Genomic DNA, 17203 nt, shown 5'->3' on the forward strand with positions numbered 1-17203 from the left:
GCCACTATGGAAATTACTTCACGTAATCCATCTATATCAACAATGGAACCTATCAGCAACTACACTTGCAGTAATTCTTCTAAGTTATTAGTAACATGCTCCAATTCATACTTACACTGTCCAAAAGCCTGAATGACAAGAGGACTCTGAAATGCCAGTAATGGAAACACCTAAGAAAATCATCTCCACCTGTTGGATTCCCTTGGCCATTCATGCTTTCACTAACTTCTAGAACGACAACCTGCTTTCTCTCTGTACCCACTTTCACATCTCTCAAAATAAACCCAAAGGCATTTCACAAACACCTCCTAGACTAAAATCTCAGGAGAAAACATGTTCACTTGGAGTCACCTCCCTTATGTCCCAGTGACCATAAATGTGAGGTAGAGGCATCCAAACGTTCCCTGAAAGCAAAACCAGCGTATGCATGCAGTACCGAGTGACAATCCAGGAACTTCAAACATGAAAGCTGCCATGCACAATTCTGTTTATACATCATGTGTAGTTTATTTTATAGGGAGAACAGTTATTAAGAACTTTTTTTGTATTAGTAAGGTCTGACTTAGTACTTGTACTCAGTATTCATGACAATTTTGTCAGACTGCATTAAAGGATTCAATCTCAAAATTCCCAGGTGGAAGATAAAGAACTATCAAATGTCTTCAGAGTAGGAAACCAAGATGCATGATTTAGGAGACAGCAATAAAATAAAGAGTTTGGTATTCAGAAAAGGAATAACTACTCTTACAGATAAAAACTTTCATGGTGTCAATGGATGAGTCAATCTTGATTAAAACCCAAATCTGATTATTGAAGTTTTCCCTCTACTTCATAACGTAATCACTAGAATAACATTGCTGTGTAAATTCAATTTCAACAAAATAAAGCTACTAAGATTATCTATGCAACGCACATAAGCATATATAATTTCACAAAAAGGACCAAGAAATAGATTACATTCCACTTTTACAAGTAATATGTCTCATCTTCAAATTCAATATAAAACTGTTCACTGTATTCCAAAAATTAATGAAAAATATCACCATTCTGTTCAATTTGTTTAATGTAAATGATCATAAAATATTTCATTCTTCATTGCCTCTTGCTTATATGGGAACATAATGAAGACTGACATATATTGCTTCTAGGGCTCACTTTGTGTAACTAGGAGCTTAATAAAACCCCCTTGGTGAACCAGATCCAGGGAAGCATGTAAGCTTTTGATTTCGAGTTAAACACATAAACATCCTAACAGTCCTGTGTGGTTGTATTTACAGTTCGCAGGAAATGAAACACTCAAGGCACAAAATGTACATAAACACTCGAGCATCATGTGACGAATTGTAGCTAATTTTAATCATGTAAACAACAAGGGTCCACCCAATAGCACACTGAAGAAATTTCCCATTTAATTTCAGTCTTATTAAATCTCTAAAAGATAATTAGAATTTAAACAAGGACTCTCTAATCCTATTGCTAAAGCAAATGCACCAAAAAAGACACATGGCACCCTCTTCACTAAGAAACCAACCAAGACAACACCTCTAATCGTAGCACAGAAAAGTTTTCAAACCCACCCAAAATGGCACATACTCAATAGTGACATATGCAAATATAATTGCTGATTTTCAACATGCACCTATCCCAGAACTGGACTAAGAACCATGACAGATGCCACCACTGTCCTTATACAGCACGCAGCCAAGGAACATGGAAACCCCCAGGAGTGCCCAAGGGCTGGCACAATTCAGCCAGAGGAAATTGGGAGGCAGGAACAGGAACAGAGCTCATTCCTCAAAGAACTTTCAGCTGTGATATGGGAACCTCACTATGCATCTGAAAATGAATGTATTTTTGAGGACACGAGCTCAGCAAAAACACAAAGCAGCTTTCAGTTTACACAGTTTACAGAGACATGGATGAAATCCAGGCTTCCTCCAGCACCTCAAAGACCCTTTAAAACAGTGTTGAACACCCTCCAAAAAATGTCTTCTCTGAACCTGCTCAGATCTTCAAGTAAGATATTCTTTGTGAAGTCTTGTGAAGACCATCACTACCTTCCTGGTGAAAAATCATCCTCAACTTCAAAAAAAACATGATATCCCTATAGATCCATAGGAAAATGGCCGTAAGTCAAGACTTTCTGTCATGCTGCTTCTGGCACCAAGACCCCTTCTGGGTCATCCTCTGGGGAGGTGTACAGTTGCCAGAAGTATTCCTGGGGGAGCCAGAAGTGACACCATCTGTACACCTTTCCCAGTCCCCATATTCCTGCCATTCCCCAATTGCCTAGCTTGGGCTGGCTGCAACCAGGCCTTCAGAAGGAATCCAGGAGATACCTTCAGCAGGCCACAAGGAAAAAAGTCACAAAGGCCAGTAAGCTTTTTGAGGTTAGAAAACAAAAAAATTTGTATTTCCTCCCTCCTAAAACCCTTCTGTACAGAACTGAAGAAAAGAGCTTATTTAGCACACCTCTCACTAAAAATAAACACTGCTGTTGTCTCTTCCTCTGCTCTTGTCTGAGAAGCTATAATGGAACTGGATCATGGAATCCAAGAAATGCTTCTTGTAACTATTAGTATGCCTATTCATGAATATTTATTCTTTCAACTTACAATTACTTAAGAAGTGAAAAAAAAAGAAAAAAAAAAAGTGACCAAACCTTTACAACCAGTACTGAAAAAGGAGCAGGTGCACAAAGTGCACAACAGAAGTCTGGTATGGATACAGATTTATGCTGTGAACTATATGCTGCAAATGTACAACTAAAAACCAAAAAGACCAATACTTCTGAACTTCTTCTGAAGCATCATAACACCAAATCAGATTAAGTGACAGCAGGCAGCTACTTATCAGTTAGATTTACCTCTGACTGTGAAGTATAGGACTATCTAACAGCACAATCTCCTCTCAGATTCTGACATGCCTCATCTACAGTGTCATACTTCTGATACTTGCCAGGTTTTACATGGTGACACTTCACAAATACATTTTGTCCTGACAGCTCCTTTACTAGCCAACTCCAGTGACAAATGATTGAAGTCAAAGAGTAAATGGTGTAGCTTCTCCAGAGTAAATCTGGTGTAACAGCAAGCGAGTGAAATACTACCCTTGCAAGATCAGATTCAACCAACTTTACAGCTTCAAAGCAGCAGAGTCAAGATCCTCCTGGAACACATGTACTTCACAGAGTGGGTAACTCCTCCCCACAACATGCCTCTGGTGAAGTGTGCCCCATGGCTGACTCGGGGCTCAGTAGCTCTCCTCTCTGCTCCATGATGAACAAAGTGACAGGACTCCATCATCACTTCCAAAGTGAACAGCACCACGCTGTCCGTGGGAATCACCCAGACTCAGAAAACAACATGAAACAAATATCAGAAAGCATTCAGGGCCCTCACAAAATTTGCTGACCTGGAAAGAACTTGCTCCAGTGCCCATATGTACTCCTTATGCACACAGCCAAATGAGCTGAGATGCTCTGTCCAGGTTACCTACCAACATTCTCTCAATAAGGACAGCAACAAACCAAGAGCAAAGGGGTTGCTCATATCTGCACCTCCAACAAACAGGGGAATTTAAAAAACAAACAAACAAACAAAAACCCTCCAAAGCAATCAGTTAAGGAAATGAGAAAAACACCTGTATACATACTCTCATCGAAACAACCTATACATGAAACCAAGAAATCCCGCAACTACACTACTAATCATAATATACAAGAACAAAATACTACAGTTTCTTTTCCCATTAATTGCTTCAAAAGTTTTCTGGTGTTATTTTGCCCTGTTCAGGATCAACTACACAGAAAATGTAGAAACAAAAATACAGACAGCTCTCTAAGCACAGGTTCACATTTACCTTTATTTCCTTCACGCCATGAGCAGTCGGACTTCACCGTACAAAGCAAAGCAACTTACTTTAATTTTAAAATCATTAACAACACTATTATGTATCAGTCGAGACAGATATTGCCAACTTAAGTGTAAACTGCTTGAGAGATGTACAGCCACCATGGACTCATTTCGAGAATGCACTTTCAGCCCAGTAAATTTTATTCCCCCAATGCCTCTTCAGTTTTAGGAAAACTAATCCCAGTTTTGAAACAGGCCTTCTCAAATACAACTTTTCTCCCTGCCTGCTTTCACTTTCCCTTCCTCTTCCCCTTCCTTTCCCACAAATGAGTTATTAATTCCTAAATAAATGGAATAAGTAGCACTTAGGATCAGGAGCCACAAGGGTCCACTGGTGGCTATCTCTTGTTTAGAGGTCTGTTTAAACAGGAATTAAAAGAAATCCCTTCAGTGGATTTAGGCCCAAAAGCTGAAATCTGTAAACATAGGTACTTGACCTCACTGGACCAGTCCCCTGGGTGATCACAGAGGAACCATGCAGACCCTGGAGAAGTTCTCCAGAGACAAACACCATTTTTGTAAGTTTGCTATGGAGATGCAATGGCCTGAACACAAATTAGGAAACTCTCCCTTGTAGTCTCTTCGAAACACCGAAGTGCAACTTCTCTGTGTTCCCTGCACTTGTATCTCCCTAGCACAATGCAAAGAAAACCACCGACTTCATGTCCAGCCTGCTTTTAAAAATGAAGAACTTCTTTTGAGGTGCAATGGCCACCCTGAGCAATGGCATTACTTGATCGAAACATCAGTGCGTGTTTGTTTCACAGCTGGTAACCAGAAATCACGACCATCTCCAGGTCAAACAGCAGGATGGCAATGCCGGACTGGAGCACACTCCTCCAGTCCCACACCTCCCATGCGACGTCAGATGCCCTAATTCCGCTTAGCTTAAGTATCTTCCTTGTGAATGGACTTTGATGTGTCTTCGTTTGGGCAGAGCACTGAAAACAGCAGTCATGATGCCTTTTAAGTATTAGGCAACCCTTTTTAAGGCCGAGGCCACTGGGCCCGAGTGTCCCCAGTCTGGCAGCGTCCCCTTCACCGGCCACGGGACCGCGGCGCCGGGGGACACGGCCACGGCGTCCCCGCCTGGCCCGGGGAAAGCCACAGGAGCGGGTCGGGGAGTCCCGAACCCCCGGCCCCGCCGCCCCCGGTCCCGCTCACCCTTCTTGTCCATGAGCCACATGAAGAAGAAGCAGGGCGCGAAGCCGATGGGCCCCCAGAAGACGAGCAGGGCGATGTCCCAGCCGCTGAAGCCGAAGGCCAGGCGGGCCGAGTTCTGGATAGGGCCCCAGGTGTTCCACACCAGGCCCTGCGCGAAGCCCAGCAGCGAGAACAGCAGCAGCACCAGCCACCGCCGCCCGTACACGCGGCCCGACAGCGGCGGCAGCCGCCCCGCCGGGACCCCCGCCGGCCCCCGCGGCTGCGGCCGCGGCTGCTGCGGCGGCGGCGGCAGGAGGGGCCGCCGCTCCTCCGCGCTGCTCCAGCCCAAGCCCATCTGCGGGGGCGCTGCCGGGGGCCCGCAGGGGAGGAGGGGACGGGGCCGGGGGAAGGGATACCCACACTTCAGCCCCCGAGCGCGGCAGCGCTGCCCCGGCCCAGCACTGCCGCATGCGCGGTCGGGGAGGGCCGGCGGCCGCCTCCTTCCTCCGCCGGCGAGGGGAGGAGGGAACCGGCGCCGCGGAGGAGAGCCGAGCCTGCCGCCCGCGGGGAGGGAGCCGCGCCGGCGGGCAGCGGGGGCATGCGGGACGGGGAAGGCAGCGGGCCGCCACCCCGCGGGGAGCCGGGGAGAGGAGCCTGGGGCAGGAGCGCGGCGGCCCGCGGGCGCGGCCGCCCGGGTGTCACCGGCAGGGCCGGGGAACTCCGGCCGTCACGCCGCCACCGGCTCCGCCCCGCCGCGGCTCCCGGGCCGCGCTGCCCCTTCCGCCGCCGAAGGCGGTGCCGAGCGAGGCCCGCCCGAGCCGCCCCGCGGGCAGAGCCGCCGGAGCATGGCCGGGGCGCAGAGCTGCCGTCCCCCCGCGCCGGGTAGGTGCCCCGAGCCCCGGCCCGCCCCGGGCCCCAGCGCGGCGTGGCTGCAGGCCCGGGCCGAGGGCGGATATGGGGAGGGGGGAGCGGCGGCTGAAGCGGGGCCATAACCGGGCCCGTGGCCGGACCCGCCGAGCTTCTCCTTCAGCTCCTCCTCCGACACGTCCCTGTCGGCCGCGGCACCTCGGCGCAGTGTGGTACCTTCGCGCAGGGAGGTGCTGCAGCAGGGCATCCCTCGGGTATCGGTCCTCTTAAAGGGAGAAGGAAATCGTGTTGCTTTGGTGGATACAAATCAACCATAGTCCGAACTGAGAGAGAAAAAATAGCAGGGTTCCGATACAACATGCACAGAAGTCCATTTTAAAATAATCCGGGTGAATATACCATAATGTGGGGAACACTATGCTCATTAGTATTATCATTTAAATAGATTGAAGTATATATTCATTAGATTAGGTTATGTGAGAATTTATCTGTATATCAACCATCTGTACTTGTCATAAAATTAATGGCTCATATGCTGCACAGTGCTTCATGTTCCCTAAAATATTGGGCATTTCAGTGTGGCTTGATTAGGCATTCTGTCACCAAGTCTGGAAGTTGGCTTGATAAATGCCCATCTAATTAAATGAGGAGAGCTGAACGGTGGGATCCCCACAGACTGGTTTTACATCCAGCGTCAGTGTCATAACTGTTGATGTGCTGGACAGTGCACAGCTGAATTTTACACGTGGCCATCATCCCACAGTTTTGCAGCCAAAACCTCAGACTCCAATGAAATTCTTCTCAGAACATAACAGACATCACATTTTGTTGAGTCCACACAGCTCAGTTTCTGAGACTGAAAGTACAACAAGGAAGTATATTCTGACTGAAATCAGCAGAACTATGATCAAAAGAAAATTATCGTTTGTCTACAAAACTTCAGGAAATGCCCCAGGAAAAATAAAATTCACGCACAATTAAATAATGGGGGACATACAGCAAACTCAAATTTGAGCTGCTGTGTACAGCTGTAGTGACAAAAGCACAGTAAAAACATAGGGTGAGATTCAGACTTGCTCATGACTGATATATATTCTGATAGTGCTTTGGAGCTCCAAATAAGATTAATTCCCCATTTTACTAAGTCTTTTTCATACATTACCACCTCAGCATAGTTTAGCCCATGCCAAAATGTTCTTTCAATTTAAAAAGGGTATGTTACAACTATAATTTAAGTGATTTGCTGGCATTCATCCAAAGACAAAGTGCTGCTATTTGCAGAAGTAAACAGTGTGAAAAAGTACTTCTCTCTTTGAACATTTTTCAATTAACTGTAGTAATTGTGGAGGTTTCATGGTTCTAGTGGCAGGAAACCCATCAAGAAATAAGGCAAGTGGGGTTTTGTGGTGTCCTTTTTAACTGCAAAACTTGTCTGATGGCTCATATTATCTGCATGGTCAAATGAGAACTTAAATATAAGCAGGATAACTCTTTGATAACTTAACCAAGACACTTCATCTTATGATGGGTTTCAAGATATTTTTACTCTTTCATGGGTCAACAGGAAAGAAATTTCTGAGAAACAGCAACAAGCTAAAGGGGCTGTCAAAATAGGCTTAAAAATATTTAAGTGTATTTATTATTGACTTAATGATGATTTAAATAATTTATTTTAATTGCTTGATTTGAAATCGCTCCATCTTTTCCTAGCTTCACAACCCATATGCGCATCTTTCAGTCACGGCCTGACCTTTTCTATTCCAGCTATTTAATTAACACAGTGTAATATTCTGTGTGAATTATTCTTGTTTGCAGGATATCGTATTGGTTAAATTTGTTAATGTAAAGGAGCAGTGTATTGTTGATAAACTGTTGGAAACCAAATTAGCTTTATCTTGCAGCTAGCTGATTGCATTATTTCACTCATGGGTATAATACTCCTCTAAATATGCTAATTTCACTCTTTTCTCCGTGTGGTGACATTTTTACTGTTCTCATTACTGACATTTGTAATATTTGAGGTGGGGAAATTTTTCTTGCTTTAACCTCATTATAATGTAGCTAAAGAGATTTGAATATTATCAGATGAAATGCACATATATTCAGGCAAGCAGAAAGGTTATTTTCTCTCCTGGCCCATAACTTTCATGTCTGTAGCAGGTTTGCGTGGACAGAATGACACCTGGATCCAAAGCTGTGATAGAGATGCCCATGTAGGTACTAATTGCCTAAGCACAATAGTGTGTCCATTGGTAGGTGCCTTCGTTTCCAACTTACAAGCTCTGAGGTGGTTGTGTGACCATATTCATGCCTGTCTGCCTGTGTCTGACCTAAAACATTCAGGAATTCGTCTTAGGAGGAGTTGGTCGCCTGGAGCTCTGATAGACTAGTGGTGACAGACAAAAATTACATGGCTGAAGCTGTTGTTGCTTCCAAATGCTCTTGCCATCCCTGAGGCAGGCCTGGCAGATCTGCTTACAAGTTGGTACCTGCACTGTGCTGATTTAAGATTGGCTTATTAATATAAACTGAGGCTTTGATGGGTTTGTTACCACCTTGGGGCATCTGGAGAGTCTAGTTCAGCAAAAACACATCTGTCATGTAATGGTTGTGCTTAGCAGTCCAGGAGAGCATCCCCCCATGGAGCAACCCCCAGTTCCTAGCACATTAGGAAAGGCCATTTGCTCTTTCCTGACACCATGGTTTTTACAGATTTGCTTTTCCTGTGACATTCTTCAGAGATTCAATGAATGCCAGAGTCCCCTTGGTTCTTACACCTCTCTCCCAACAGCTCCTAACATCATGTATACAATCTTGTCCTTTCTTGTGTCAACTCATACCTTGCAATGTGACAAGAACAAGCAGCAAGTCATTGCATACCCCCTAAAGGTTAGAAGCATTTTGGCACAAAGTGGGCAGAACCTGAAATTAATTCAAAGATTGAAAAGTAGTATTTTGCAGATTCTGAAAATTCCTTCCAGGATCTAAAAAAAGTTCTCTTTACCAGGGGTTTCCCTCAATTTCCAGACTTCATGTGGAATTGTGACAGTGGAGTTTCAGAGCTGCCATGAACAGCAGTGGTGTAGCAGGGATCTGTAATGGGTGAGTTCTTTACACCCCATCTTGAAAAACACCTCTGAAGGTGAGTCTGTGAGGTGTGAGCAAATCCCATTCTTGCTTCCTCAAGTTTTGATGTAGTTTGTATTCTAGTTGCTCAGGAACAGGTCAGTTAAAATCTGCTCTGTCTTGGGCTTGGTTTGGGCACCTTCCAATCTGTATATTCATTCAGCATATTTTCTTGCCTTTCTTTTTTACTGAGAAGTATGTACACTCCAGCTCTAACGTTGTACAATGATTTCCTAGTTCTTCAGGTTTTACAGTGCTTCCTTTTTTGTAGTATCAACAAGAAGCAAAAATACAGACCAGACACATCTTTAGCTTATGAAAGCTGAGAAGTTTTATTCTTAAATTCAAACTTCAGAGTTTTCCAGTGGGGAATTCATTTATACCTTTTGATTGCAGGCTGTGTATATTCCCACTGCAGAGTGACCATTGTAGTGTAGATGATTCCAGGTTTGTGGTGAGCCAGAGCCCACTGTAAGATTCTCTGAGGAGAGGTGGGATAGCTCCTTTCTCTTGTGGAGTCTGCCTTTTCTGGCTGGCTAATGAAAGACATGTCACTAGATTCCCTATACACCACACTGTAGGTTCCTTACTGCAGCTCTCAGAAGGAATATGCAAAGGTCACATCTGACCTGGGCTTTGAGCACATTTAAAGCATTCTGTGCTCCATTTCTGCTTGTTCTGCCATTCATCACCTTCTTAATGATGAACATGTAAGTGATGATTGTATCTTCTTTGAGGGGGAGGTGGAAGCTACATGATGTTTTTCATCAAAGTAATTTTGTTAGCTACTTCCCTGCCTTACTTAGCCTTCAGGTTCCATGTCTTAGACATTTTAGGGAGTTTGTGTTGGAACTCCAGCTTCTGCAGACTACTGGAGTAGGGCTTCTGGCCCTGTGTTGTCTCATTTTATTCAGGGCCACCATGTGCAAGTAACTGCAAAAGACATCAGTGGACTATTTTACACCCCAAAGTTATGTTAAGGAAATTCAGTTTCAAGAACTGATGGTTTCCTCTCTTCCTGAGAACCTGAGAATTATGCAAATGAACTGAGTCACAGGATGTTAGGCTTGAATTGGGAAATACAGGGTGAAAATCTCCACTGTCTCCCTGTCCTAGGACTGCCTCAGTGCAGCTGTCATTGTCTCTGGTGCCAGCAAGGAGAGATAGTCATGGTGCTCTGGTACTGGTCTGTCCGTTGCGTCTCTGGTGCATGTGTTTCTCATTTCTTATCAGACTGTGCCATTGTTCTCCTGTTGTCTTACATGGAAGCAGCAAGGGGTAACTTAATTACCTCTCTGCTATAATTAACAGTGTAGACATTAGGGAGTTTGTTTCTGTTGGTCTAGTCACGTTTAGCTGTCATACAATAGGTATGCTGTGAGCTCTGCAAATGAGTTGTCTGAAGACCTGATTGTCTGGGTAGGTGTTTGGGATCAAATCCATATTGAGGACATAAAGCTCACAAAATGTTGTTTGTGTCTTTGAAAATGTGACCCTATCATGTAATTTCATATAGAAAGAAGAGGCTGAATTGATTATTTCTTTGTCTGTGCTTTTCTCAACTGGGACACATATGAATAAAGTTTAAACTATTCTATGCTTTGTGATCACAGACACAATGAAATTCTTGGGAGTAGATATAATAGCATGAGATTTTGGGTTCTGTAAGAGTATTTTAAAAAAGAGCAATGGTAAGGTAGTTTGGATGTCTTGGCATAAAAGTACAACTTTAACCTTTCACAGTTTTATTATTTTGCTAATGTTCAGGGGGTTATCTTAAAATTCTATGTAAAATTCATACTTTTGAAGACCAGACATAAAAGACATAATTTCTTCTAATACTAGTATTACATCAGACAATGCTGAGTTGAGTGATGTTAATGTTTAAAAAGAGTATGAAAATATTGAAACTCTTCTACTGTAAGGAGTTTTCCCTATTTACTGATAGGTTGAAAAATACTGAGTTTTAGTAGATTTTGCATATTGCAATAAACTTTAAAAATTCAAAGCAGCAGCACTGTCATAGTTTGTTGTATAATTAAAGGTCACCTTCAGTCTCCAGAAATGCAGATGCAGCTGATTACAACAGGAGTTCATGGTGATCTGAGTAGAAACTTGGGCCTGCAGTCCCTGATCTTCTCTGATATTTAGGCTTGGTGTTTACAGATAAAGAAACTTTGCAGGCAGTTGTTATTTGAAAAAGAAAAGATAAAGGAAATCTCTGGAGGGAAAATGCTAACGATACTTTGACATCACTAGCAGCAGTTTGTTCTATTACAAAGTTATGAAATACGAGCTTCTATGTAAAAAGGCTGTGCTTTTTCTGCTAAAAAGAAGAAGAGTTTATGTTTAATAGTTATATTAAAAAACAGAACCAACATTAGCATATTAAGGTTGAAAATTAAATTATAAACCCTTGGTAGTTCACATTTTTGTGGGTTATTTTGGTCAAGTGTGTTCTTGACATTATGACAAAGCAATATTTTTACAGTCTATATGAACCCCAGGATTCAAAACATACACTGTTAACAGTTTTTCACCAACAAAATAAATGTTGCAGCATGAGAACCTTTATAAGCAGAAATAGCAATGTGAAGCAAAGATTAAAAGCACTTCTGGTTGTTTTAGCCATGCTGAAAGAAGTGGAATGGTGTAAACAATGGAATAATAGCCATGCTTTTTCTTCAGTATTCCTATAATAATGGCAATCCCTGAATCTAATACCCTTATTGTACATTCCAGAAACTGTTCTTGAGGTTCACATGGTGGGTCTCTTTCAAGTCAATAATTCATGTAATTCAAAGACTTCTTTTACTCTTTTAAAGTATAATTTCATTCTGACAATTAATTATATCTCTAATTGACTCAGTCATTAATCATAATTTGTATCCTGCACAGTATGATAGCGAACAAGGTCATGTATACTACCGTCATAACCCCTTTGAGGGTCAAATTCAAAAGGCTCCATTGTATTAATTACTATTCATTACAATAGCTTGTAGGAAAAAAAGCACATATTTTGAGAACACTATTGTCTATTTACTACAGTACCTTATGGGAAAATAGTGTGAATGAGAAGATTTAGATTATTTTGCTGCTGCCATTTTGAAATTCTTGTCAGTCAAGTTTGCAGGACTGAACAACAATAAAGTCACAATTGGTTACAGTTTCTGACAGTGAATTTTATACAGTGTATTCATCTGTTTAAGAGTAGTGCTTTCATACTTACTACTGACAAGGAAAAGAAAAAGAAATACAAATAAATTTTGCCTATAATATGAACAAATTGGGTTTTTTTCTTAGAAATACATGCTAACTTCCTGACATGCCAGTTCCCTTACTTTCAATTATAATGCTATATTAGTATTGAATCTTATATTAAATTTTATGTTTATTAGGAAATGTCAGAAATGTGTATCAGTGCTGGTGGGCTACTGGGAAGACGCAGTTCAGCTACTGAATTTCCTCAGTAGCAGGCGTGTGTAATTTACACCCCATAGACTAACAGAAAGGTGGAATTTTGGCAGCCTAGCTTAAGGAAGAATAGTCTATCTTTTTATATCCTGGTGGAAGGTTTTGGTTAAAGACCACAGACTTTTCCTTCCAGCATTTCTTCTACTGGAGGAGACCAGAGGAGCTGAGGTCATTCGGCATTCAGTTCGTGAGCTGGAAACTGGCAGGACTGCATTCGGAACCTGCACAGCAGGATGGAGGAGAGACATCAGGCAGAAGCTGGCCAGGGGTTCAGGAAGAGCTTTTGAGGAAGAGCTTTAGGGCATTTAGGGGAGGAATTTCCTAAACTTGTGCTTGAGATGATGCACTGTCATTTAGAGTGGTGGGGGGAAGTCCCTCCCAGAGCTGTGTTCTGGGCTCAGCCCCTACTACTCCCTAAGGAGTCTGGCAGCAATTCCCGTTGCTTTGTCGGAAGGACAAGATGAGGTTTGGGCATGGCTCCCACTCCTATCTTATTTCACGTCTGAAGTCACTCAACTTCCTGTAAGAAATACTGTAAGATGCTCAGCCCTGCCACGGGAGCGCTGGAAATTGAGTCCAAATTCCTCATTTAGGCTCTTTCTTTTCTTCCTTTGGCTGCCCTCCTCTGCGGTAGCAGTTTCGGAGAGGAAGGAAGGCTGTGTTGGCTGCAGGCTGCCAGAGTGAGCTGGGGCTGCCAGTCTTACAAGTGCAGACTGGTCTGTCCAGAGTCTCCATGCAACCACCACCTCTCCTTCAGTAACCAAAACATCTGCACATCTGGGGTAGCTGCCTGCTGGCTCTGTGCCTTCACAGCATTAACATTCCCACAGTCCAAACTAATAGCAACAGCAATAGCTGGCTAGCAGGTAACACCTAGACGTTGGTGCAGCCTATCCTGAAAACTACACATGTATATTTGGAGGCATTCTGTTTGCCCAGAGGAGGCTGATTATAGTGCATAGTGTTGTAATCACATGCAGATTATTTAAAGTTGGTTTTTTAATTTACAGAGTTAATGTACTGTAAAACCATTAAGTCTGACCTCCAAACCAAGTCACTTACATTTGGTTGGGGAATTTGCTCATCTTCCCTCATACCTTCTCTTTTCCCATGCCTGGTAGTTAAATAGTTAAGATTCTGGAGGTTAGGTGATTTTTTTTTTCTCACCTGGCTGCTCTGTATTAATGTATTCAAAATGATTTTTTTTTCTTTTATTTTAAAAATTTTTTTAAAAAAATAAAGTAAGGAAAAGGGAGCATTACAAATTTGCTAGAAAAACAATCTGATGATGCATGTACCAAATACATTACCAGGATTTCCTTGTACTCCCTATTTTAGAAAATAATTTTAATACCTCTCAATTAAATCTCATATTTAAGCAGCAGGGTGTTTTGGCAGAAGCCAACTGCCATACACTAATGAACTCTTATAATTTGCTAAATTATTTTAAATGAATGACAGTACATTTAGCTTTTTAATGACTGTACATTTAACTTCTGAACAACTTTGATCAAGTCCACTTTTAGTTAGACTGCCTGCTGTGCTAAACTCTTAATTCCCAAACCCTACTCAGTTATTCAGAAAATTTTTTAATCATAATCATTAAATTATTTTCTGTTTCGGAAACACAAAGTCTACTGGAGAGTACTTGGCCAATTCATTACTTTTCTTTTACCTGCCCTCAGTGCTAAGTCTAGATGAGGCTTAATGTTTGACAGTGCTTTGTGTAAAGACAACCGGAGAGCTTTCTTTTTTTAATTGGGAGATCTCTATTTTGCAAGGTGTTGCCTTTCTAAAGAACACCTATGTTTTTTGCCAATTATATAAGCTGCCACAGTTACAAAACTTGAGCTAAAATTTGGTTCATTTTTTTAGTTCCTGGTTGGATTCTGTACATGCCTTGGGTAAAGTCAAAACATGAGACAAATTATTCCTGCTTCCTTTTGTACTGTGAAGTCACACCATTTGTTGAGCCTGATAGAGCTGAGCTGAAGTATTCCTTTTCTCTTGTGGATCAGAGTACAGCTGAGAAAATGAAGACTCCCACTGAGCTTTTCTTTTTCAAGGGAATATGCATTTCTATTCTCTCCTGCTACCCAGTCTCCCCTAGGAATTTGATATTTAATGCCTAAGATGTGCAATGGATATTTTTCTTTTGTGCTGCACATTTTATTTGGTCACCTTTTACTTGTGCACATCTGTATCAAAACTGTATGTGTTTATATATGCTACACAACCTCAGGTTTTGCCTTGGACTCAATTACCATCAATCTCAGGCTAAAAAATACCAAGAAGCAACAGCCCAGATTATAAGGTTTTTGTGAAACTATGATAACAATAACTGAGGAAATTATTATTTTAAACTATAACCCTGCTCATCTCTCTTCAGATCTTCTATCTTCAGATATCTCTTTTAATTACTTTTCCCCACTCCTACAGCATATGGTTCCATCAGAAATCTCTGTTGGTCTTGAGCAGAGTTCTCCGAATTATCATAATATCTATTTGCTGCATTATATGATATTTACCTTTTATCAAGTGTTTTTTCTCTAGCAGGCACTTAGATATGCATGACAAGTGTTATAGGGAAAGAATTACTTTTAGAGCTGACTCTGTTCTCACCAAGAAATATACAAAGGCGACTCAAGACACAGATTCTTCACACAGATCTAGCAAGAATCTGCATTTGTCTTTGCAAAAATCCCTAACGTATATTTATTTAAGTCTTTAAATTTTCTAAAATGTTTCAAATGTCACTGTGCATTATATGTATTGTATGTGATTATCTATATCAGGAGAAGGTATATACTTATTTATCAAAGGTTTTAATACTGTTTGAAGATAGGAATTATTAGCATCTTAGTAAGACAGACTGTCCTCCTTTGTTTTTTCTTGATTTCGTAGGGAAATATGTTTACAACTGAACATGGTGACATGACAATCATTCAGTAGAGGAGGGGCTATTTAGCCTAATTGTGGTTTTTTGTTTGCCAGTGGCCTACAGCTCTGAGCTTCCCACTGTGTGTGTATGCCCTGTGGTTAAAACCACACCTTGCAAAAGCATGATGTGCATGTGGAAATCACATTAGACAGCCACACAGAATCAACAGTTGGCTTCAAAGAGCCTTCCTGTCTCTTCCAGTAAAATTTCTGCTTTTGTAGCACATCCCAACTGTTCACTGAAGTTACAGGATAAACCTGAAACTTTTGCAATAAATGTCAGCTTTGCAAAATCCTCCAAAAAGGTGTCACCAGTTTCTTGCATTTATTTGCATTTACATCCTGTAAAATACTTAAATGTAGTGCCCTTAAAGCAAAAAAAAACCCTGAGTAGTCAAAAAGACAGCCATGCAGTGATAAACATGGCCTAAACAGAAGTAATTTCATTTTTATGAGCTGGAAAATCTGAAAGGTAGGTAAGGCCTGCCAGCTCCCACATGGTGAAAGCCACCTCTGCACATTATTATAAGTGCACTGGTGAAAGACACAAGTTTTATAAACCCCCTGGGAGCGTTCAGATCTGGACCAAGTCTTGCATTAGCTCTAGAACAGAATGGCTGTGAAGAAACAGCTGAGCCTTCCCCTCCTGCCATGCCTGCAGCCAGCTCCTGTGCCTGCAGATGGTCCTTTGCCTGCTCTGGAGCTGCTCCTGCTAGGTGTGCTAACCTGCTCCTTGGGCAGCCCCAGAGCCTCCTCCCGGCGTGGGGAAGAGCATATGGTGGGACATACGGTCCCCGTGAGGCCTCCTTATGGCCTGCTTGTGTAAGCTGCTGGGTGTGAGACTGAAGGCCAAGTGTCAGAGACATCCCTGTGTCACAGCAACACCATCCTGTCAAGTGTTGCTCTGCGTATGAGAGGAAATGTGGAAAACAAACCAAAATCCAAGCTCCCTCCTGTCGTCTGTCTTAGGAAAGAGAAGCCATTTAAAAATGTTATGTTCCATGAAGATAAAATACCAGAGGTCTTCAGTTTTAAAGCTTCACAATGGAGTTTTCATGAGGGAGAAGTGAGGGATTTGGTTTCTCTGGAAGTCTGTGGAATAAGAGACCCATTGACTCTAGGAAAGCCCAGCCCCAATACCTCCCACTGAGTTTGTGTGAAGATAGCAGCCTAATTTAGGAAACCAAAAAGCACAGCTATGTGGGAGGATAAACCCTGTCAAAAGAAGAGGGACTCACAGAAGTTACCAAGAAGATACAGCACACAGCATGCACAGGACACCTCTTACTCCTGTCATTCCCACTTCAGCATTCATAGATTTATTTTGGATTTTTGTTGCTTTTAAATTAATCCTGAAGAACTTTTCTCAGTGGCATTGTTCCCAGTGGGTCATCTTGTGTTTCCCCCAGCTGGCTCCACAGGGTTTGCCCCATGTGCCACTGGCTGTTTCTCTGCTATCTCCCATACATGGGGACAGGTGACAGGCGAAATTAGCACCCAGCAGTGAAGGAAATTTTCTTGGCCTGTATTTATTTAACTCATCGTGTATGCCAGACCATCATTTGACCCCTAAATGCAATGACTGAATTGAATTGGTTTGTTTGTTTTAAATAAACTGCTGGAAGTCACATGTGTATCACGGCTATGATTCAGTATGTTAAATCTTAGCCGTTATACAGATATAAATTCTGGATGAGTTATCTTCAATAGAGGTTAAAGTAATGAATGGATTTTTTTAT

At 42.3% G+C, this 17203-nt stretch overlaps 2 protein-coding genes across 4 annotated transcripts in view; one reads left to right on the forward strand and one right to left on the reverse strand.

Moving 5' to 3' along the window:
* SLC49A4 (solute carrier family 49 member 4) overlaps positions 1 to 5556 on the reverse strand; it is a 65522-nt gene extending 59966 nt beyond the window's left edge. Inside the window, exon 1 of the mRNA XM_041473025.1 lies at positions 5079 to 5556. Coding sequence (XP_041328959.1) covers positions 5079 to 5412 — 334 coding nt within the window. The 5' untranslated portion in view covers positions 5413 to 5556. The remainder of the gene's footprint in view (positions 1 to 5078) is intronic.
* A 343-nt stretch (positions 5557 to 5899) lies between these two features.
* The window catches only part of HSPBAP1 (HSPB1 associated protein 1), a 38137-nt gene continuing 26833 nt past the window's right edge, over positions 5900 to 17203 (forward strand). The window contains exons 1-2 of one of the 3 annotated variants that reach the window (XM_041473023.1): positions 5900 to 5939; positions 8932 to 9066. Coding sequence is in view for 2 of the 3 variants with exons in the window: in XM_041473024.1 (XP_041328958.1) it covers positions 16078 to 16225 (148 nt within the window). In the remaining variant the exon portion in view is untranslated. Of the gene's footprint in view, positions 5940 to 8931; positions 9067 to 15216; positions 16226 to 17203 lie in introns of those variants that run through there. The other 2 variants (XM_041473022.1, XM_041473024.1) reach the window with 2 other exon arrangements.

This window comes from Pyrgilauda ruficollis, unplaced genomic scaffold (assembly GCF_017590135.1).
Source record: "Pyrgilauda ruficollis isolate IOZ18807 unplaced genomic scaffold, ASM1759013v1 scaffold3, whole genome shotgun sequence".
NCBI classification, from domain to species: domain Eukaryota; kingdom Metazoa; phylum Chordata; class Aves; order Passeriformes; family Passeridae; genus Pyrgilauda; species Pyrgilauda ruficollis.